The sequence below is a fragment of the Lemur catta genome, chromosome 12 (assembly GCF_020740605.2).
Source record: "Lemur catta isolate mLemCat1 chromosome 12, mLemCat1.pri, whole genome shotgun sequence".
In the NCBI taxonomy this organism is placed as follows: domain Eukaryota; kingdom Metazoa; phylum Chordata; class Mammalia; order Primates; family Lemuridae; genus Lemur; species Lemur catta.
This window is the reverse complement of record NC_059139.1, coordinates 26,487,147-26,509,262: the sequence shown is the minus strand read 5'-3', so window position 1 is coordinate 26,509,262 and position 22,116 is coordinate 26,487,147. Positions and strand designations below refer to the sequence as shown.

The window sequence follows — 22,116 nt, the reverse complement described above, 5'->3', positions numbered from 1 at the left end:
TGCGATAGCCAGCACACTGGAGTGAGTGCAGTGGGAGAAGAGGAAGGAGAGGGAGGAAAGAAGATACAAGGTGAAAACAAATGAAACTAGAAATGGTCTTGGTCACATAATGAAAAGCATTCAATGCTACATAGGAGTTTGGACTTTTTTTTAAGAAATGAGAAATGCTTGAAAGGTTTTAAGAAAGGATTTGAGTATTATATTAGAAATATTACTCTAATATCAACGTTAAAGATAGATGGGGTATAAGGGTGGATTAAGACAAGACTGTCAGTTAGGAGACTATAAAAATATTCCAGGTCATAAATGGTAAGGAGATCAATTGATGTAGTGTCAGTGGTACTGATCAGAGGAGTCAGATGCTGGAGAATAGAATTAACAGGACTTGGCAATCAGTTGGATGCTTATGATGAGGAAAATAGAGGCACCTGGGTGATTCCTGGATTTCTGACTTCAGTAATCTTGAGGTCATTGAGTTGAGAAAATAGGAGGAATATCAAATTTGGGGCTGTACAAAATGGATTTTATGTAGACACTTGAGTGCCTATGGTATATTCAAGTGGAAATAGCAGTAGGTTTGGAGATATAGATTTGGATATCATCTTTATGTAAGTGGCAACTGAATAAATGGTTTTAGATAGAGCTGCTCAAAGAAAGTACATAAAGTGAGAAAGTACCAAAAATAAAGTTCTTGGGGGCATCCAGAGATGCAAGGGAGCAAAGGGAGAACTCATGGTCCTTTTAAAGGAGTAGAAGAGCCAAGCAGAATGAGATCTTAGAAACAAAGAAAGCAGAAATTTTCAAGAAGCAAAGGAAAATCTCCATAGTCTATTGTTACACTGCTCAAGAGAAAAATCCTGACAAATGTCTATTGCATGGAAATGTGTGGTAGAAGAACCACCCAGATGACACATGAGTGAAATAAATGGTTATTGTCATTAGCCACTAAGTTTTGAGGTGGTTTGTTATGCAGTAAAATTCAGCTGACACACAAAAAATTATCATATAATATTAAATGGAAAAGGCAGAATGTAGAACTATATATTAACGAATGGTATCAATTTTTAAGAAATTAAAATCCATAAAAAATATGAAAGAAAAAGTCAAATGAATAAAAAATATTAAAGTATACCCAACAGTGGTTATCTATGGGTAATGTGAGTACTATGCTTTCTTCTGCATCACAGTTTTCATGATTTCTATATTTTTACAATCAATACCTATTACATTTATATTTTATACTTTGGAAGTTGCTCATTTTCTACATCAAATCGAAGCCAAATTATAGCAGACTGAGGGGGAGAATGGGAGGTCAGAAGTGGAGATAGGAAATGTAAACCACTTCTTCAAAAATCTTGGCTCTAAAGAAAAGGAAAGAGAAACCGAATTGGGGTGTGAGGGGGATAATAGAGTAATAGTGGTGGTCAAGATATGGTGGAATCGATGAATATTTTTTAATATGAGGCAAATTTTAAATTCATTAATACACTGAAAGAAAGTGACTATTAGAGGTTAAAAACTAGCAGAGAAGGGCAAGTATTGAAAGGAATGTCAATATAAATACAGATGTAGATACAAATACAAGTTTGTCTCATGCAATGGTCTTAATCTGAACATTTTTTAAAGATTCTAAGGAACCATTTTTTGGCTGAAAGCAGTGAGGAAATTTTTTTTGTGGAGGGGTGGTGGTACCTAAAGCTCCTGGTGCTCTGAAAATGTATGAAAAGAGTATTAGAAATGGTATTAGTTTGCTGTCTTCACAGATGCTGCATATCATTAAGGCCCACGGCCCCACCGTGAGCCTGCTGCTGCATCGGGAAGACTTCTGTGAATACGCCCTGAGCCAGGTGCCCTGGCTCCTGAGCCAGTATCAAGACAAAGAGATTGATTTCCACGTCACTCAGGTAAGAGCCACTCCCTAACGGAACTAAATCAGAGAATTGATGGTATTAAGTCTCAAAAGGGCCTGAGGAACTTAAACTCCCTTTTGGGCAGCTGAACTTAAATACCTCTTGGGGAGTATGAGGTGGAAAAGAGATTGTCATAACCGGATGCTGGGGACTCCAGAAAGGGACTAAGGATCTTCATGTCAAGCTGCTGAGGCACTGAACAAGGTAGAGGGGCCAGAATCATTAAAGAAAACTTGTAACTACAGGAAGGTGAAGCGTTTGTTCTTCTCACAAAACACAATAATTTGCCTTCCTTGTCCCGTGCTGCCGCTTCGTTGGCCGCCCCCAGCTAACCTGTGAGAGCTTCCATTTTAGAGTCTTAAACAAATACTGACAGCAACAGTCCTTTATGATGTTGGCCTTTCACGGAGCTTGAGGAGATCCATCTTTAGCAATCTACTCCAGCAGGTAAGAAGACCATGCTGTCAAATCCGATAGTTAACTTTTAACTGGCTTTCTGTTTTTGACATCCACTACCTGATTTTTCCTCCCCATTCAGATCTGCAGAGCTCCAGAGCCTCCAGTAAAAGAAAATGAAATTGAAGCCTCGCGCTGTTTCCTCATTCTAGGTAGGACCCAACATCCAGAAGGTTTTTAGTAAAAATGTCTCCACATGATGATGAAAATGGTACAGGATGTGCAAACCGCCACATTAGTTACTTTCACACACACACTCACACACACACACACACACACACACACACACACACACACACCATGCTTCTTCAGCTCACAGTTTCCTGTGCCTGCCCCTCTCTGCACAAGTTCCCAGCAGGAACAGGATAAGAAGAGTGACAATCATGCCAGGGTGCCTAGAGCTGGGGTTGGGGTGGAGAGGGGGTTCCAGAGAGATACAATTTTCAGTTCTCAAACCAAAATGTCCTAGGAAAACTGAGGTAAGTTGGTGACCCAGTGGATAGGAAACTGCTTTCTTCTTGGTATTTGAGATCATTTGAAACTGTGTCAAATCTGAAATGACCCTTTTTCTCCCTTGTCATCTCTCAGTTTCTAAGCCTCTTTAGCTATCAGTCTCTCTCTCTCTCTCTCTCTCTCTCTCTCTCTCTCTCTCTCTCTCTCTCCTTCCTTTCACTCTCTCCCTTTTCTTTTTGCCTTTAGATCACAAGCCCCTCCAATGTCTGGTTACAATGCCTGACACAGGTTCTATGGGAAGCACCAAGGTCCCAGGGCCAGGATACAAAACTATGTTGCAGCAAAGTCTCTGAGGATAAGACCAGCAACAACTCAACACCTCCCACTCCTCTGTTCTCCCTCAAATATGTCACTTCTCCTAGCTCACTGGATACCATTCCGTTATGTATGCCTTATGTGTGCATACCTCTCTATTTCTCTCCTGACTGGTACTTCTGTCTCTATATTTTCCTCTTCTCCCCCAGCCCCAGCCTAATTCACTGACAATTTCCAAAACAAACTACTCTCCTCCACCCAGGTGTTTCCTCATCCTTCCCTGCTTCAATCCCTGCAGCTCTCTAGCTTCACAGCTGGTGAAGCATCACTCTGATCTCTGCCTACCTCTTCACATGGGGTTCTCACCGTGCGTCTATCTGTGTCTGTTCTCCTTTTCTTATAAGGACACCAGTCATATCGAACTGGAGCCCACTCTCATGACTTTATCTTAACTTGATTACATCTGCAAAGACCCTAATTTCCAAGTAAGACCACATTCACAGGTATGAACAGAAGTGGCCTAGGTAAAGAAAGCTCTCTTAGTGACCCAACTGCTTAATTAATTCTGTGATACTGCAGAAGCACAGACATAATGAAGCCAAATTACCAACTGAAGAGTGACTTTGACAATCTTCATGACAAAATTCCCCTCTTCCCAATCACAAATATTTTACTTAAGATGAAAATAAGTCCTTACAACTCCAGTATTTCTTAAACCTGCAGCCCATTCCAACCCTGCAGACCTGCTGGAATTTTTTGATGAACAAATAAGAAGTCAGAATGAAGCCACTCGAACAGGGATCCTGACTTTGTTAAGATCGATTATCAATGCTGAGGGTAAGCAATGAGGATGAAGCCAGAGTGTTTTATTTTGTGCCAAGAAGCAAACTGAAACCTATGCATTCTCTAACCTTATCCTATGTCTTTTGGATGCTTAAGTAACATCACGCAGAAGTGGAAATCCTGTCTTCTGAGTCTCCTACAATCTACAGTCCTTTTCAACAGGCATTTTCAGTTACCCTTTCTTCTGTCATGATGATTATGGATGCACCCAGTTGAAAAGAATAAGTAGAATTTTTGAGAATCAAATTTAGAGTTTAGAAGTCTTAGTCAGTTGGTTAAGTGGCCCAATAAGCAGAGGGTGTGGTAGGTGGGAGGAGTGTACAATTCTCTAGAGATTGGTAGATTTAGAAAAGAGCAGAATTTAATGAATTGCCATATTTCATTAATTCCAGGAAACACATATTTTCATAACATGTAATGCATCTTACAATTGATAGCACCTTTAATTATAACTGCCACTATTTTTTGGTGCAATATAAAATAGTTGTGCATCATGAAATTGGTGATATCTTAGATTCAATAAAATATAAGAATTCTTTTGCATAGCATGATATAGTTTTTTGAAATTCGGTTAGCACTGTGATCTACAGAAGAGTCAGAAGATAAATATGAAGCAGTCTCACAAAATTTAGGGCTGATCCATCAGGCATGATGTATTGAATCCACTGTAGCTGCAGCCCCAACCCCTGGGCCATGGAACCGGGCCACACAGCAAGAGGTCAGTGGCAGGAGAGCCAGCCAAGCCTCATGTGGATTGCAGCCACTCCCCATCCCTCACATCACCGCCTGAGCTCTGCCTCCTGTCAGATCAGCAGCTGTGTTACAGTCTCCTGGCAGAACGATCCCTACCATAAACTGCGCATGCGAGGGATCTAGGTTGCTCCTTATGAGAATCTAATGGCTGATGATGAGAGGTGGAGCTAAGACAGTGACACTAGTGCTGGGGAGCGGCTGCAAATACAGATTATCATTAATAGAGAGGTTTGACTGCACAATAAATGTAACCTGCTTGAATCATCCCAAAACCATCCCCTACCCTGAGTCTGTGGAAAAATTGTCTTCTGTGAAACCAGTCCCCAGTGTCAAAAAGACTGGGAACTGCTGCGCTTTGGAACCTAACATTTTAAACAACAATAAACAAATGTACTAGGAAACAAAGAAAGCACTCACACTCTACATCTAGAAATTGAATAACATAAGCTGTTAAAGGCAAGAGACTCTGCAATTATGTATCACAATTCTAATGGGTTTTCATCAATCCCAGAATATAATGCACTCCTGCTGAGTCAGGCCTCTCAATTTCTCTCTCTGTTTTTTAGAGCCCAGGTTGAGGGATCACATCATTTCAATTGAAAGAACAGTCAAACTCGTCATGGGTGACCTCAGTATAAAAGTAAGAGAATGAATAGGGATTTTTATTTCGATAATGGTAGTTTTAGGAATAAATGCCATGATTTTGATGCTTTAAGGATCTACTTATGAGATTGCTTTATATAGAGGTCTGTGATCAATTCCATGTTTAAAAGAACTCTATCTTTTCCAAAAAGGTAAATTTCATCAATGTAGAGACCTACAGTACATATAGTTCAAGAGCTTCTCAGCGGAAAAAGTATTTTTGCCCAGAGCATCATTATGCCAACACACTTCAGAAAGTTTAAAAATCATGCGTTAATTATAAAGATAATGTATCTTCCTCCAAAAAATATTAATAATAACCCCCAAACCTTGTTCTTAGTATAGATATCCTATTTTTCAACCAGGCAGTACCTAGAGCAAGTCCTATGCATAGTAATTGCTCGATATTTCCAGATTATCTGATTAAAGAATTAGAAGACATAGAACTTAAGCTGGAAAAAATTAAGAAAAATTAGAAATTATTGTATTTTTTGTATAAAAAAACACATTTTGTTTGGAATAAACCCCTATACAGAAGCCAGTGAGGAGGATAAAACTCCTCTAAGAGACTTAGGTTGCCAGTGACTATGTTTAAAATAACAAAAGCTTTGTAATAACTAACAATGGAGTGATTATACACACACACACACACACACACACACACACACACATAACCCCATAACTGACCAAGCCAATAGAAGAATTATGATAAGAGTTTAAAGTAGAATAAAAGAGCACAGATACTTTAAGGAAGGCCAGCTCCCCAGGCAAAAAATGGAGAGAAGGTTTTCCTCTTTTCCCCTATTTAGGTAGACTCTTCAGTTCATTCATGATAAGTGCTTTGGCCACAATATAGCCCTGCCTTCTTTTTCAAAATTATTCTTTTCTTTCCACCGTTTATTAAAAGACCCATTCATTAAGAGATTGGTTCTTAGCTTCCTGTCCTCCGGGGAAGTAGTCTATTATAATAAAGAAGTTAAAACCAAATTATTAAAAATATTATAAGTTCATAAAACCTCACTCCAATTCCTGGGGCCAGATACATTTCAGAATTCATAATTTTTCAGATTTTAGAAAAACATCACTGTGACAGTAACTCACCATTAAAATCCATTAATATTAATATTTCTGCAAGAAAATGTATGTATATCCATACTACATGGAATAAGACAACAAATAGCTTTAAAACAGTTCAGTTTGAGTTTCGCCACCAAATGAATTAACATCAAATTTAAGAAATAAAATTCCAGTTTTCAGAGTTGTTTGGATTTTGAAATTGTGAGTAAGCGATTGCAGACCTGTGGTTCAATGTGCTATCTTTTGTTGACTGTTTTTAAGGTGAGGCATCATTTTAGCCCAAAGTTACCAACATTTCATAATATATAGTAATAGAGTACATGTTTTGGGGAGCTGGGGAGACAGATTTTGGCTAAAGAGAGCATTTCCATTGACTCTTTCATAACCTATAGGTCACTTTCTGCTCCATCTATTTATGTAGGTTGAGCATCCCTAATCCAAAAATCCGAAATCTTAAATGCTCCAAAATCCAAAACTTTTTGAACACTGACATGATGCTCAAAGGTCATGCTCAAAGAAAAGGCTAACTGGAGCATTATGGATTGAGGATTTTTGGATTAGGGATGCTTAACCAGTAAGTATAATGCAGATATTCCAAAATCTGAAACAATCTAAAATCCAAATACTTCTGATCCCAAGCATTTTAGATAAGGGATACTCAGTAAGTAGCATTATCCAATGTATGCTCCTTTTTGAAAAAGTTCCCACTAAATGATCCTTAAGGTTATAAAATAGGAGAAGGTAAACCTGCCAAACATAGTAAAATGCTGCCACTGCATTGTTCTTACTCTAGGTAAGGAATTTCACCCTTCTCCTCATCCAAACCATGTGTGAAAAGTGCTACGTTGAAGCTCGAGAAGGATGGCCTTTGATTGATTATGTCTTCTCCCAGTTTGCGACGTCAAACAGGAATCTGGTATGAGGAGGCCACAGTTTTGAGTGTTGCACTGAAACAAGTACAGTTAACTCAACTGGAGTTTTCAAAAAAATCACTGGGGTTCAATTAAATAACTGCTTTGAATTAGTATTTTAGTCTTATCAAATGTATTGATAAGTTTTTTCAGCCTCTAGTTTTCTCGGTTTTGTTTCACTAATATCCTTTCTATAATAACTTATAATAAACACCTTAGGTTAAATCACCATTTCCCCTGAGGAGGAGGCCAAGTGACCTCCAAAGACTTGGCTTGAGTGTGGTCTGGAGAGAGGCAGAAAGAGTGGATTGCTTTGGAGAAAACAAAAGAGATACCAATATTGTTGGACTGTTGTCTTAGTCTATTTAGGCTGCTATTTAAAAAATACCATAAACTGGTGGTTTACAAACAACCAACATTTATTTCTCACTGTACTGGAGGCTGAGAAGTCCGAGATTCAGTGTCTGGTGAGGGCCCAATTCCTGATAGATGGTGCCTTCTCACTGTGTCCTCACATGGTGGAAGGGTCTAGCTAGCTCTCTGGGGTTTCTTTCATAAAGGCACGAATCCCGTTTGTGAGGGCTTCATCCTCATGACTTAATCACCTCTCAAAGACCACACTTCCCAATACCATCACCTTGGAGGTCAGAATTTCAACATATGAATTTCGGTGGGACACAAACATTCAGACCGTAGCGATTGGGGTCAGTTTCCTTTGGCTAAATAGGCTGAAAAACATGTGCTTAAGGTCTCAGTGATCTTAGCAAGTTAGTCACAACTGAAATTACAGTCCACAAAGAAGCAGTGTTTTGAAAATTTTTTCCCCAGAGAAAATGGCAAAGGGAGAGATGGAATATCTGGAGTTCAAGAGAAGCCTCACAATTTTCACTTTTCTAATTTAGCCAGGGATGTGTTTTCCAACCAATTCCTCCAAGGTGGCACTTTCAAACAGGGATTAGATGTTAGAGATCCCCATCCCATGAGTCCCTGAAGTTGAGCAACTATGTAGCTGGGTCCCTTGAGGTTTTGGTACCCTGGCGTTTTTTAATGACTGAAATAATGTACAATTAGACTAGGCCCTGGTTGGTTACACATGTTAACCCACTTGTTTCCTGCTCAGCACCCCTTGTTCTCACAGCAATTATTAATTGCTGATACACTGTTTCTTAACAAGCAGGAGAAGAGAACTCCAGGGTCATCAGGAGAATCTGTAAGTTTGTTTTATGGAAAGAATGAATGTCCCTGAAAAAGTGACAACTAGTTGCTGACACCGAAAATCTGGTTACTTAAGGTGTTATCTGAGACTAAAAACAACACAGAATCCCACTGCCACCCCCCATCCTCCTCTTATTCCCCAGCCACATAAGCTCCCTGCTTCATTTCTGTAGGGAGGACAGATCTGAGAGATTTTGCTCTCCCATCTTCTCACTTTGGCCAAATTGAACAAATCTTTCACTGTCTCCAAGCACCAGAGTCGCAGTGTTTGGCTTTAGCTGCACATCAGATACACGAGCCTGAATTTGGACTTATACAACAACTATGTCCTCCACTCCAGGGTCTGAGAACACATCCAAGCAAAGTCAGAGGAGACCAACATTAAGGATTATTAACAAGTCACCTGTTTTATCTTTCTTAAAGGAGAAACTAATGAAAACTAATTCCCATGAGGATGAAAAGAGAGAGGAATCTGTCCGAGAAACAAGTCTTGAGGTCTTAAAAACCCTGGACCCATTAGTCATTGGAATGCCTCAGGTAAGGGATCCTTTGTTACCACTTACAGTTACTTTGATCACATGCCTAAAGCTCTGCCCATTTAGAAGTAAAGACACACTTTATACTCCACGTATCATCAGCTTTTTGATGCTCTGACTAGAAGTGTATTGTGTTGCTTAGTGTTCAGCGTATGGTGGTTCCTCAAAAATAGATATCTTATTAGTTAATTAAGATAATTTTTTTTTTCCGTATCTTTTTTTTTTTTTTTATATATATATTTTTTTTATTTCAGCTCATCATGGGGGTACATAAGTTTAGGTTATATACATTTTCCATGTCCCACCCATCCCCCCGAGTCAGAGTCCCAAGCGCGTCCGTTCTCATTCTCCCGAATTATCATGTATCTGAATAGTACATGACAGTTTACAAGCACCTTAGTATATTATTTCTCCTCTTCCCCTAACACATCTAGAAATATTAAGTCATGAGTGGTGGCTCTAGCGCAGTCAATGCCATACTTTCTTTATTCATCTGGGAAGGTGGTAAAAGCAGCCATTCTCAGGCCTCAAGGGAGACCTAATTAATCTGAAACTCAAGGGGAAAAGCCTTGGAATCTGTATTTTCCTTAAGGAAAATAGCCTGAGAAAGGATTTAGTAGCTAGACATACATGGCATAGCCAGAAGACAATCAACAGACCACCCCATTTAAGTAGATCAGAGGCTTCATGTAGGATAGTCTATGGTTCTGGACTTGTCTGGCTTATTTACTTAAATGCAGGTTTCCAGGCCACATATGAGACCTATAGAATCAGCACACCTGGACATGGGGCCCATGAGTCTGCTATCAAATAAGTTCCAATATTTTGGAAACATATTAAAGTTTAGAGATAGAACTTTAGTTTAGAACTTTAGTTAGAACTAAAGTTTAGACCTGAGACAGAAGTAAATGATGAAAAAATAGTCTAGGGCTACATTCTAAAGGGCCTAGAATGCGAAACTCCTCCCTTGTGGTTGATAAGCCAATGAAAACTTTAATAAAAAGCTAAAAATTTAAAATGATAATGGTAGGAAACCAGTGGATTGACAAATGCATAGACTAAGAGCAAAGAGGCTATATATCAGATCAGACACAACTTATAGGAACTACAGCAATGTCATTACTGTAAGAACAAAACATGGAAGTGCATGGAAGATCTCACAGTAAAAACAGAACTGAGCTTGGTGATTAAATATAGATGAGAAGGAAGAAGGAAGAGTACAAGTTGACACCAAGGCTTCCATCAGGACAAAGGAGTTTTCTAAAGGACACAAAACATACTAACTACAGACTTCCAGAGCAGGAAAATGAGAGTCCAAAGCACAGAAAATAACAGCAATCTATTCAATATCCTCTCCCAATTGTTCTCACTTGGGGAAGTCCCACTCTAACCCTGGAGTTTGGGGAAATATATGGAGCATTTTTGGTTATCACATTGGCAAGAGAAATACTGGCACTTGGTGAGTGGTGCCCAGGGATGTTAGACTTCCTGCAGTGCCTAGAACAGTCTCTCACAAAGAAGAAATATCCTGCCCCAGATGCCAGGAACAACCCCATGGAGAAACCCTGACCAACACTCACTAAAACTAGCACCTGAAAAGGAATGTGTGCAGGGATTTATTTTATTTAACAATTTCATCTTGACTTGGCCTGAAGAGCAAAATAATAACAAAGAAGAGAAAAGCTTCTAAATCAGAGGGAAACACACAGTGAGGACCAGGGAGAAATCATGAAAAAGAATAAGCAATCCTTGCATCTTGCCCTATGTCTTCCACAGGTGCTATGGCCAAGAATCCTGACTTTTGTGGTACCTGCAGAATATACGGGAACTCTGGACCACCTGTTTAGCATCATCAGAACTCTGGTTATGGCAGAGGAGAGGAAGAGGCAGAGTGCCAAGGAATCAACAGCACTTACAATCTCTACAGGAGCTGGTTTGTACATTCATAAACAAAGCAAAACTTTTCTATTATGAGAGACTCATTTCCAGAAAGGCTACTGTGCTTTGATCTTACACCCAACCCCCATCTCTAACCCCTACAGTGATGATGAAAATTGCTTTCTCTTTCTAGTGAAACTTCCTTCACCACAGCAGCTACTGGCCAGACTTCTGGTGAGTGAGTGACAAAGAACCAATGTAGGATAAATTTAAGCTGATAAAGATAATTTAGTTCCAAATAAATGCTAATAAAAATTACACAGATACTCCAAAGCAACAGAAACATTAAAGGTTCATAATAAATGTTCTGCTTTACTAATGACACTCATGAATATTTATTATTGGCAAGATTATCTTCTCATTCTGAAATGCTTGTTAAACTTTATGATTTTAAAATAAGTACAGACTGAATCTCATCCATATGTACCAGCAAACAAATTCCACAACTATTTGGATTTCACTTCTCTCCCTTTGGCTACATATGTAAAATCATTTTCTCAAGCACTATTTCCACATGCCCTTATTTAATTAATAGATATGTCTAAGTGTTGGTTCTTCCCATTTAATTTTGATTTGTGGTTTACATGTATTTTTTTACCTTTATCTTCACACACACACAAAAAAAAATGGACGGAAAGGCTAAGTATTAGCTTTACTTTAGAATAAGAAAGAACCAACTGTGATGATTTGTTAAAGATTATCCATTGTTGGAATCAAGGGAATCCAGAACAAAAGTAAAAAAGAAAAGATAGGTGGGCCTTTTAAATACCCCTGAAATAGATGAAAATTTTCTCTTCCTTTCTCTAGGTAATATCTATGCTTGCAAGTTTAGGGAAATTACGCGGGGCTGGTGCAATAGGACTTTTGAAGATATTGCCTGAGATGATTCACCCAAAATTGGTAGACCTGTGGAAAACACTCTTACCTGAGCTGCTGCAACCTCTGGAAGGTACAAGGCAGTGGGATCAGGTCCTTACCCAATGAAGCAAGAGCATACACCATTTCTCTGTGTAAAGCCATTATTGCTCATTTTAGGCCATAAAAACAATGAATTTGATGTGCAAGGTAGACAGCTATGTTTTTTTCTTTGCTCCTCATGTTCTATTTCTCCACCAATACTCGTACTATGACAAGACCTAGTGGGTAACATTCTCAGAAGGAATTTTTACTTTTGCTCTGGTCTTTTTCTTCTATCTAGAGAAACCCTCTTTTAATATTTTTCTAAAAAGTTATTGCTCATTCATGTTAGAATGTCAAAATATGGTCATTTCAGTAGTTACTGTTGAAATTATCAAAAAGTCCAGATTTTTATCATGGATTAGAGACCTTTTCTCCATCTGACTGGCACTTTAAAGTTGCCAGCATAGACAATTTGATCTCAAATAAACATTCTGATCATGGAGAAGCTGAAACGGGATTTCAGCACCCCAAGGCAAGGGTGAATTTGAGTCCTCGATTTTTTTGCAGTTATTGCATCAATTTTTATTTCTAGGAAAGAACATCAGTATTGTGCTATGGGAAACCATGCTGCTTCAGGTAAGGGTTGCTTCCAGACTAATTGTTGATGATGGGGTGATGAAATCAGCCAAAGTTATCCATCCTAACTAAAAAGAGCTAGTACCCAAAGGGTGGTAAACAACATTTATTTTTCTTGGGAAAAGGACTATAATGTTAGAAGTGATCACTTAAGGATAATGCTCTTTAACTCACCATAATTTGAACAGCAATCTTAAGCTTTCAATTTGATTAAGAATTGAAGACAATTTGGAAGACTCACTCAGTAATATTTTTCCCTGTGTCTTTCTTAAATCTTCTTTAATTTTCAAGTATCTTTTTCCTCTCCTTGCAACTACATTCCTTTACCATTTGCATACCAAGTTGTATGGTTGTATTTACCATACAACTTCATTTCCTCCTCTCTCTGCTGCTCTGTCTTTTTTCCTGATTTCTAAAAACCAAAGGACCACATTGTATTCTTTTTCCAGAGAAAAAAAATCTCCTCTCTCACCCATAAACTTTTTGGACCTTTACAGCTAAACAGTGCCACAGGCAATACAAAATCCCAGCAATGGTGAATTGCAGACAGGAGTTGGGCATCAGCTTTACAGAGATTTTGACTTCAGAAACCTTCAGGGAGGTCAAAGAGCCCGCAGACAGGGAGCTTGTAACATAGTTTTCCAGTTTATAAGCCGCCAACATAGGGATTGTCTGAGGCTTCTTAAAAGTGTCAATTTTCAGTGTCCTCTCCACAGCACCTCTTTTACTTCCTGTCACCACCTATTACAGAATCAGAATCTCTGGGGATGAAACCTGAGAACTGGCATGTTTTCAGGGTGCCCACCAATGATTCTCACCCAATATAAGTACTAAAATTGACTACCTTACTCCCCTGGTCCTCAACTGTAGGATCTGTCTCTCCTTCTGGTTCTATGCTTCCTTTATCTCCCCCTCCCTCTGTCAAAATCATACCAGATTTTCCCCTGCTACTGTTTTAAAATAACTGTTTTTGCTAGGAAGGAAGTTTTTTTTCCTCTACTGGAAAGGCTTGAAAACAGTCCCTTTTCCCCTTCCAATGTTGAGTACATGTCTGGTCTTTTTTTTCCCAAAACTGTCTACACATGATTTCTTCCCTTAAACCTCCAAGGCTGTTTAATTTCTTTTCTTTAAAGGACCCACTAAATGAGCTCCTATTAAGAAAATGCATACTAACCTTTTCATTGGTTTTGATATCGCGTGCACTTTTCTAAGCTTAAAGTACAAAAAAATAGGAAAAATAACATATTTTAGAAATTGCAATGAGTTTTGTCCTCCAAAAAGACAAAAACACTTTTTTTATTTATTGTCCAATGAAGGACATGAGTTCAGAGGACTGATTTTGAACCTGGCTCAGAACAATGGATGAAACCAGGAATCTTTAGTTACTAGAGTTGAAGTTGGCAAAAATATACCTATCCATTTAAGTGTGCCTGTTCTTTAAGACATTTAATTCTTGATTACAAAGATCTCCCTCCTGTTTTTTTTTTCAGTATATAATAAGCCAAACTAACATCTACAAATGGAGTTTTTCCAACTGTTAGCTTCAATTTAAGTTTCAGATTGGATTTTTTCTATTTTAAGTCAGCAATTTTTATTTAGGAGAAAAGAAAAGGAAGGCACTTTGATGGAGTTATTAATATTTCCACATTCTGTGTATCTTATTCTTAATGGGAATTCAGAACATATCAGAAAATGGTTTTTAAAATAAACTAAGAAGAAAAGTTCTTAAGGAACCAGTTATTTTAAGGGAAAAGGAATACTCCCATTTAACATATATTTATGCTTTTAAAAGACAAAGTAACAAAAAAAGTATCAAGAAAGCACACTAAAGAGTCACACTCATATCTAACTTCCACTTCCTACAACAGTTGCTCAAAGAATCCTTATGGAAGATCAGTGACACGGCCTGGACTATTCAGCTGAGTCGGGATTTCAACCAGCAAATGGGCAGTTACAGCAACACCTCCATTGAGAAGGTTGGTTTTTCAGCTAAGAGGGGACCTTAGCTTTTATTGTGTGATCCAAAATGGCTGCTCAAGCTCCATCTTGTCTGTACTGCAACCAAAAGGAGGCAGGAATAGTTAGGAAAAGAAGTTCCCTCTTTTTAACACCACTTGCTGACAATTGAATACTACCTTCTCTTTACTTCACATTTGACCAAAACTTACACATATGGCCACACCTGTCTGCAAGGAAGACTGGAAGGAATAATGCCTGTAAGATACATATGTGTCTGACTGAAACTCAGGGGTTCTTTCCAGAGGAGGAAGAAGAATGGATGCTGGAAGGCAAATAGCAGTCTCTGCCACAGCACTGGTTTAATGTCAGCTATGCCTCAGTTTCCATTATGCCAGTCTTGTAAGGCTGACTATTAGAAACAATCTACTGCAATTTAACAAAAGCTTAGAGCTGAAAAGAATGCTCAAAAGCCAGTTCTTCCATTCCTCTGTCTCCAGACAGCCTCTCCCTACCCCTCCACCTTGTAGCCATCCATTCCAAATGGGGTTTGAATACAGTTTCTGGTGCTTGCTACGAATGTAGCCTCAGTTTAGTTATCTAACCTTTCTGGATCCTCACTATACTCATCAATAAAATAGACACCATACCCACCTGTGAGGGCTGTAGTATTATGAAGCTTCAATGAGATGAAGTATATAAAGTCCCCAGTTCAGTGCCTACCATAAGGCATGTACTCAACATAAAAGCAGCTTTAATCATGGTCTTTATTACGTTAATATCATTCATAAATTTATTTCCCTGGAAAAAATATTTAACTCTTGTCAGTTCCAATATTAAGTATTTCTTCCAACAAATTATTCATTATCAATCTTCATCTCTCCTATATATTTTCAAAATTCCACTCACTGATTGACTCTCTAGGTGGTACAGAGTACTGATTCTCCAAATTGGCCCACCAACCCTATCAACACATCAAGAAGACTTGGTGAGCAAGTCAAAGCACATGAACTAGTGCTGTACATACACTTCACGTCTTACCATTCATCCAACAGCTTCCAGACCCACAAGATTACTCCAGGATAATGGTGGTATGGGTAGGCAGAGCAATTTAAGCAATGAGCTTCCTGGTTGGCTCTCAACCCTTACACTGAACAGGAGTAAAGTAAGAGTGTACTAATTAGCTTTTACTGCATGACAAACTACCCCAAGTGGCTTAAAATAACAACCACCTCTTTAGCTCACAATTTTGGAGTCTGACAATTTGGGCTGGCCTTACCTGGGCGGTCACCTGATCTCAGCTCAGCTCACAGGGTATATGGTGGTTGGCTCGTCTACAACAGTCTTAACTAGGACAGTTTATTTCTGTTCCTTGTGGCGTCTCATCTTCCAGCAGCCTAGCCCAGACTCCCTCTCAAGTTGGTAGCTGCAAAGTATACAAGGTCTCTTGAGGGATAGGCTCACAACTGGCCCACTATCACTTTTGCCACATTTTATTGCCCAAAGCAAGTCACAAGGCCAGCACAGGTCAAAGACTGGGGAAACAAATGCCTTTCTTGATGGAAGACGCTACAAGGCCCCATAAAAAGGAGATACTGATGGAGGTAGGATAGAAAAGTTGTGACTGTTTTTGCACTGCACAGTTGGGTTCCTGATTTCTTGAATTCTGTGGCAAGTCACAAAGCAGGAATACACAATACACTGAACCCAAATCAGCCGGGAAGCAACAGGGCAGGAGGACTGGAAGGCACCAAGACTAACCTTTTACACCTAAGTCAGATTTCCCCCTTTATGCCATCAATTCTTTTCTGCAGCAAAAGACTTTCCTAGATTCTTTCCAAGGTGAAGTTAAATACACACTAGCCAGCTTTGCCCCAAATTCATATTTACTTCTGTGTTGTACACAATTTTCCTCACTATAATTCCCTTATCATAGAAAATTTTTGCCTGGACAACTAAGAGTGGAGCGGATGCTACCTAGTCAGAGTCTCGCTCTGGTTAGGCTGCTGTCACTCTGGCAGTCAAGGTAACAGCAGCTGCGCCACCTGTTTTACCATCTTATGGCCCCCTCTCACCCCAAGTCAGACTGGTCTGCACAAGTTCTTCTGAATGTAATAATTTAACTCCATCTATTTCTATTAGCCTTTCCTTTACCCCTACACCGCAGATTCCCCTCTGATCAATAATGACCATCGATAGCCACAATCTGGTGAGCCATGCAGAGTCCTCGAAGTAGACCACCAACTGGTCAGTTTCCTCTCCTGCATTTGACGAGATGGAGATTCTAAATAAAGAGATGCCAATTTGATATTATATAGCTATAAATGATTTGAATCTTAGAAAACAAATTAAAGCCATCTTCAAAATAAGCCTATTTTCACTGAGCACGCTTCCTGGATGAGAATTTGTTAAGCAAATATTAGCTACAAGGAACTGTACAGTGGAAATAATGCATAAGACCTTCTGTTACCAAAAACCCAAATTCTGAGCATAGAGACAAACAAGGAAATTTAAAAAATTACAATGGTGAGTGAAGGTATTTTAATGGCAGGACACAAGGTATAGAAGAGGACAGGTGGAGGGCAGATCCTAGGGGAATGAAACACTTTCAGGAAGAGATAATAGTTGAGGTACATGGTTGTTATGCAGTTATTGAGTTATCCCAACTTCTTCCCTTCAGATGACTATTTTGACCCTTTCACTTTTCATCAGTCTTGCTTTCTAACCTTTAAAATCCTCTTGCTTGTCTTTTGTTTTCCAGAAATTCCTTTGGAAAGCCATGGGAACCACCTTAGCATCCTGCCAAGATACAAACTTTGTAAGCTCACAGATTAGGGAGTTTCTGATTGCTCCCCACCAACTGGGAGATCAAAGACAGGTGGGACCCCTTTCTCTCAATTTCCTATTATGATGATGACAAATCAATACTACCCACAACACCTCTGAGAGCTCACATGATAATGTTATTCTTAACCAGAATTATCCATGAATACATTCAGAATAGTCCAACAAAATTTTTCAGAGACATGAGAGTTCCCTATTTAAATGTCAATACTTCATTTTTAACCAAGTTTGTGAAAATATTTTAAAATGAATTTTATTCATTCTCACTTTGATAAAGTTTTATCTTGGCTTCATAACTTAGAGCATGACTATGAACATCAAAATCGTTTAAAAGCAGAAAACAACCTCATAGACCATTGGTTTTCAATCTAGAGAGAATATAAGTACAACCTAGAGAGCTTTTGCAAAGCATTTTTCTACCTTAGCCTAGGCTGGAGAGCACATATAAATGTGGAGAAGCAAGACGATGTGTATCAAAAAAATAATAATAATAATAAACCAACAACAAAACAAACTTCCCCAGGCTAATAAAGCCCACCAGTTTTGTTATATACTCTGCTCAGAAATTCTGAGATATTTAGGATTCTTTCTCCTACATTAAATGGCCAGAGACCACTAGACTTTACTGAATTTTGAATCTGCTTTTACATTATTATTATATTTTCCTCGCCAGATATTGTTAAACTTTCTTGATCTTGGAACTATTTCTAACACCATTTTTTCCATTTTAGTTCTGCTATCAGCTAGGAAAAAAAATAAGTTGATTTTAGATGTAAGCATATAATAAGGCTCTCATTCAAGGTCTGAGGGGTTCAAAAATTTTAAAAGACAAACTGTGACATCCATTTGAACTTCTCAAATATCTTTTTCACTTTAAATTCTTGGATGTGTGCCACACACTCTGGATGAGTAAAGTTTTAATACATGACTTGCTTGATCTCACTGAGCCTGATTGGCTTTCAGTCTTTTAAAGATGACTCTCAATCATGTAATGTCAGGAGCTCCAATTCTGGCTCAGACTAGCTGGATTAAAATCCTGGGTCCACAAGACTGGTCTAGTCTAGGGGTTCTCACTGTGGCCCTAGCGAGGTTATGCAACCAAATATAACAACATTCATGAACAAATTGCCATGAAATCAGCCTTAGACAAGAGAGGTGGGGAGGGGAGAACATGGGCAAGGGGGATTATAACCTTAGAGTATGAAACAAGAGCTACCAGCTTTCAAAAATTTAATCACTTAATATACAATAAAGTTTCAGCAGCAGAATGATCCTTTAAAAATATCAGTTAACTCAAGCTCAAAAAATCCTTCATTGGCTTCCCGCCGATCTTAGATTAAAAGTCCAAAATCTTGAGGATGGCCTAAAAGGCCACATTAGAACCCACCCCACCTGCACTGCTTTCCTCCCTGATTGTTCACTCAGCCTTTCAGTAAACCTCAGAGGCCTTTGCACATACTTTTTCTGTGATTGGAACTCTCCTTTCCAGAAAGTCCAGTGGCTTACGCCCTCACACATTTCAGTCAATGTCAACTTGTTCATGCGGCCATCCTATTTAAATTGCAAACTTCCCCCAAACATAGCCAACTATTTCCTTTTCTTTCTTTACTTATCTCTATAGCACTTGCCACCATCTGGAATACCATATATTTACATGCTCACTAAATTTCTGTGTACCCTTATTTCCCTTCCTTGTTGCTTCCCTGTCAGTCCTCCGGATTGTACACTCCACAAGAAGGGGGAGTTAGGTGTATTCTGCTCCCTACTGTATCCTCTGCACCCAAAGAATGCCTGGCACATAGTAGGTGCTCAATAAAGATTTGTTGACTAAATGAATGGTCAAACTCAAAATCTCATGCTTTTTCTGGTTTTAGGGAATAACAGCTATTTTAGGACATTGTGCTGAGAACCACTTGGATATTGTTTTAAAAGTTCTTAAAACATTCCAAAATCAGGAAAAGTTTTTCATGAATCGATGTAAGGTAAAAAAAAAATAATCTTCTCCTTCAAAGCTCGTAGTAATTACAAGGGCAAATGAAACTAATTTCTTCAGTGAATATTCTTTCTCCATATTATACTTGCTCCTGTGCCCAGGTCCTTATTCCAGGTCAGAACTGTGCAAGCCTGGGCTCTGTAGGATGATCAGCTATGTAACAAGTCTACTCCATTTTCTCTGTCACTAATGCTGATCTAGAAGGTCCTAATCAGCTCCATGTGTGCCTAGGTCTATCCCTCTACCAGCTGCTCAGCCTCAGGAGCAGCTTCCATTATGTATGCTCTGCTTCCCCTGAAGGAGAGGGATCTGGCAAGTAAACAGTTAACAAAAGCCTCTCACAGCGACCACCTCTATGAAGGCCTGATAGGCCCACAGCACAGTCCTGGCTGTTTACATTTAGACAAGCAAGAATGTATCAGTTTTAGATTCATTTTAGTCATCCCAGTCCAGTCTCTCAATCCCAGTAGTGGTCCGTGGGATTAGAAAAAAGCACGAGAGAAAAGAAAACTCCTTAGGTCATATTTTTCATGTCTCCCTTTCCTGGTCTTCAGAGCATTTTTTCTGGGAAAAAGAGCCTAACCAAGACAGACATCATGGTGATCTACGGAGCCGTGGCCCTCCATGCTCCCAAGCAGCAACTTCTCGCCAGGCTTGACCGAGACATCGTATCCCAAGTCCTGTCGCTTTACGGCCAGTGCTCTCAGGTAATGCCCATAGCAGGGCTGCCTCCATTTCCAGGCTGGGGTTCCCAAATCTTACAGGGGCCCACCTCCTGGGAATCTTTAGGCTCAAAGGATATAGGCCAAAAGAAAGTTAGTATCTGGTACGTTTGGGAGATGAGAAAACATGGGAGCAGAAAAATTTATTATGATATAAAGTTAGGTGATTTGTTTCTTTCCCAAGGCCTTGGGCAGCACATGTCCTACCAGTCCTGTGATGCTTTCTCAGATCAATTGTTTCCATAGTGATCTCACCCTTGTTTGAACTTAAAACAATTACTCCTGTACTACTTTAAGGCAACTAGCTTATTACTTCCTTATTATAAGAGTCTCAGAAATGTTACTTAAGGTAGAAATATTTATAAACCACCTAAATGGATAAGTGCCCTATGTGCATTTTTAAGTGAATAAAATATGTCCTTCATCAAGTTACTCAAGTCACTTTACCTATTTTCCCTTCCACATCCATCCCAGTCACCTTGACCCTCCCTGACGCTCCTCAAACACACCTAGAGTATTCCAGCCTTGGAGCCTCCGAACTGAGTTGGAACTGCTCTGATCATTTCTGTCTCCCATAGCACTTTCTTTGTATCTTTAATAAACTGCTTTATACACATTGCCAATTCATCCATTTTGCTGACAAGTACCAGGTTGGCCACCTAAGAATCACCTTAGGGTCTAGTTTAAAATAGAGCTTCCAAGAGTCATTTTCCAGAGAAGTTGATTTTCCAGTAGGTCTCGGGAAAATGCTGGAAATCTCTGTGCTTAAAAAGTTCATGAATAATTCTTATTTATAGACAGGCGTGGGGAGCTTTCATTGACTATGTGCACATCTGCTTCTCCCATTACATTATCAGCACCTTGATGTTAGGGACTGTGCCCGATGCTCCTTTACCTCCTTCTGTGTCTCCACAAACCACATGTCTGGTACATAAGTACTCTGGACATTCATTCATATGTATATGTGCTGAAAATGGGCTCGTGGAGAGCTCATCAGTATGTGCTAGTGGGAGAGTGTAGGGCAGTGATCCCCACACCTTAGTTGCATGAGAATCGCTTGGAAAGCCTGTTGAAAGTAGAGATGCCTAATAAATCACTGTGTTCAGTGATGGATCGTTGACTGAACATGGTCCTGGGGAGCTGATTCCAATGCCCCCAAAATCTGATAACCAATGCTGAGAATCGAAAACATAATAAAAGATGTTTTATGTTACATTAATTTTTAGTCAATCATTGAGGAAAATAAAAGAGGAAGGGAAATAAAGATGATTCAGACAAATATTACTATGCATTTTGGGGTACAGTGATTTCTTCTGTAACATTACATATGTCCACATGCAAAACAATTATGTTATACCATATACTAAAATCAAATCACAATGAATCAAAGACCTAAATATAAGAGCTAAAACTATTAAACTCTTAGAAAAAAACACAGAGGGAAAACTTCATGACATTGGATTTGACATATGCACAAGATAATACAAGAAAAACACAGCGATTATGGGGCAAATAGGGTCAGGCACAACCCTCAAAAAACTCTATTAGTGACACACTTTTCATAAAAAGATGGGAACCTAATCTTTTTTTAAAAATTAAAAATACAGATATACTACCCCAAAAGGAGCACTTTACCTTGAAACACTTGAAGTCGGTTGTGAAAGTTGTGAGTTACTACGAAATGGTGGAAGAAAGGAAGATTATCTTAAATTCCACAGACACCTGCAACACCAGATTTACACAGGAGTGGCTCATAACAGAGTAAACTGGGGCAGCCGGTAGATGCTTGGGCACGCTTTGGGTGGTCCCACAGGGCTCAGTTCAGCTGTGTACCATTAGCCTCAGACGAAAGTGCATCTAAGCAAATGCAAACTTGGTACATGCTAAAAGTACTCCCTAATACAGTGTATCAATCTCCTTGGAACAACTTTGCATTTTCAAGGCAAGCATTACAGCAGAACTGACTGTACTCTCAGTTCCAGAGTCAGCTGCTCTATGACTTCATATTATAACTTT

At 39.1% G+C, this 22,116-nt stretch overlaps 1 protein-coding gene across 1 annotated transcript in view; it reads left to right on the top strand.

Moving 5' to 3' along the window:
- The window catches only part of MROH2B (maestro heat like repeat family member 2B), a 59,341-nt gene that overhangs the window by 10,745 nt on the left and 26,480 nt on the right, over positions 1 to 22,116 (top strand). Inside the window, exons 7-21 of the mRNA XM_045566599.1 lie at positions 1,764 to 1,904; positions 2,265 to 2,357; positions 2,449 to 2,518; positions 3,858 to 3,971; positions 5,297 to 5,370; positions 7,243 to 7,365; positions 8,999 to 9,112; positions 10,888 to 11,044; positions 11,183 to 11,223; positions 11,857 to 11,998; positions 12,542 to 12,585; positions 14,454 to 14,561; positions 17,303 to 17,419; positions 19,260 to 19,367; positions 19,933 to 20,085. Of these exons, the coding sequence (XP_045422555.1) occupies positions 1,764 to 1,904; positions 2,265 to 2,357; positions 2,449 to 2,518; positions 3,858 to 3,971; positions 5,297 to 5,370; positions 7,243 to 7,365; positions 8,999 to 9,112; positions 10,888 to 11,044; positions 11,183 to 11,223; positions 11,857 to 11,998; positions 12,542 to 12,585; positions 14,454 to 14,561; positions 17,303 to 17,419; positions 19,260 to 19,367; positions 19,933 to 20,085 (1,599 nt within the window). The remainder of the gene's footprint in view (positions 1 to 1,763; positions 1,905 to 2,264; positions 2,358 to 2,448; positions 2,519 to 3,857; positions 3,972 to 5,296; positions 5,371 to 7,242; positions 7,366 to 8,998; positions 9,113 to 10,887; positions 11,045 to 11,182; positions 11,224 to 11,856; positions 11,999 to 12,541; positions 12,586 to 14,453; positions 14,562 to 17,302; positions 17,420 to 19,259; positions 19,368 to 19,932; positions 20,086 to 22,116) is intronic.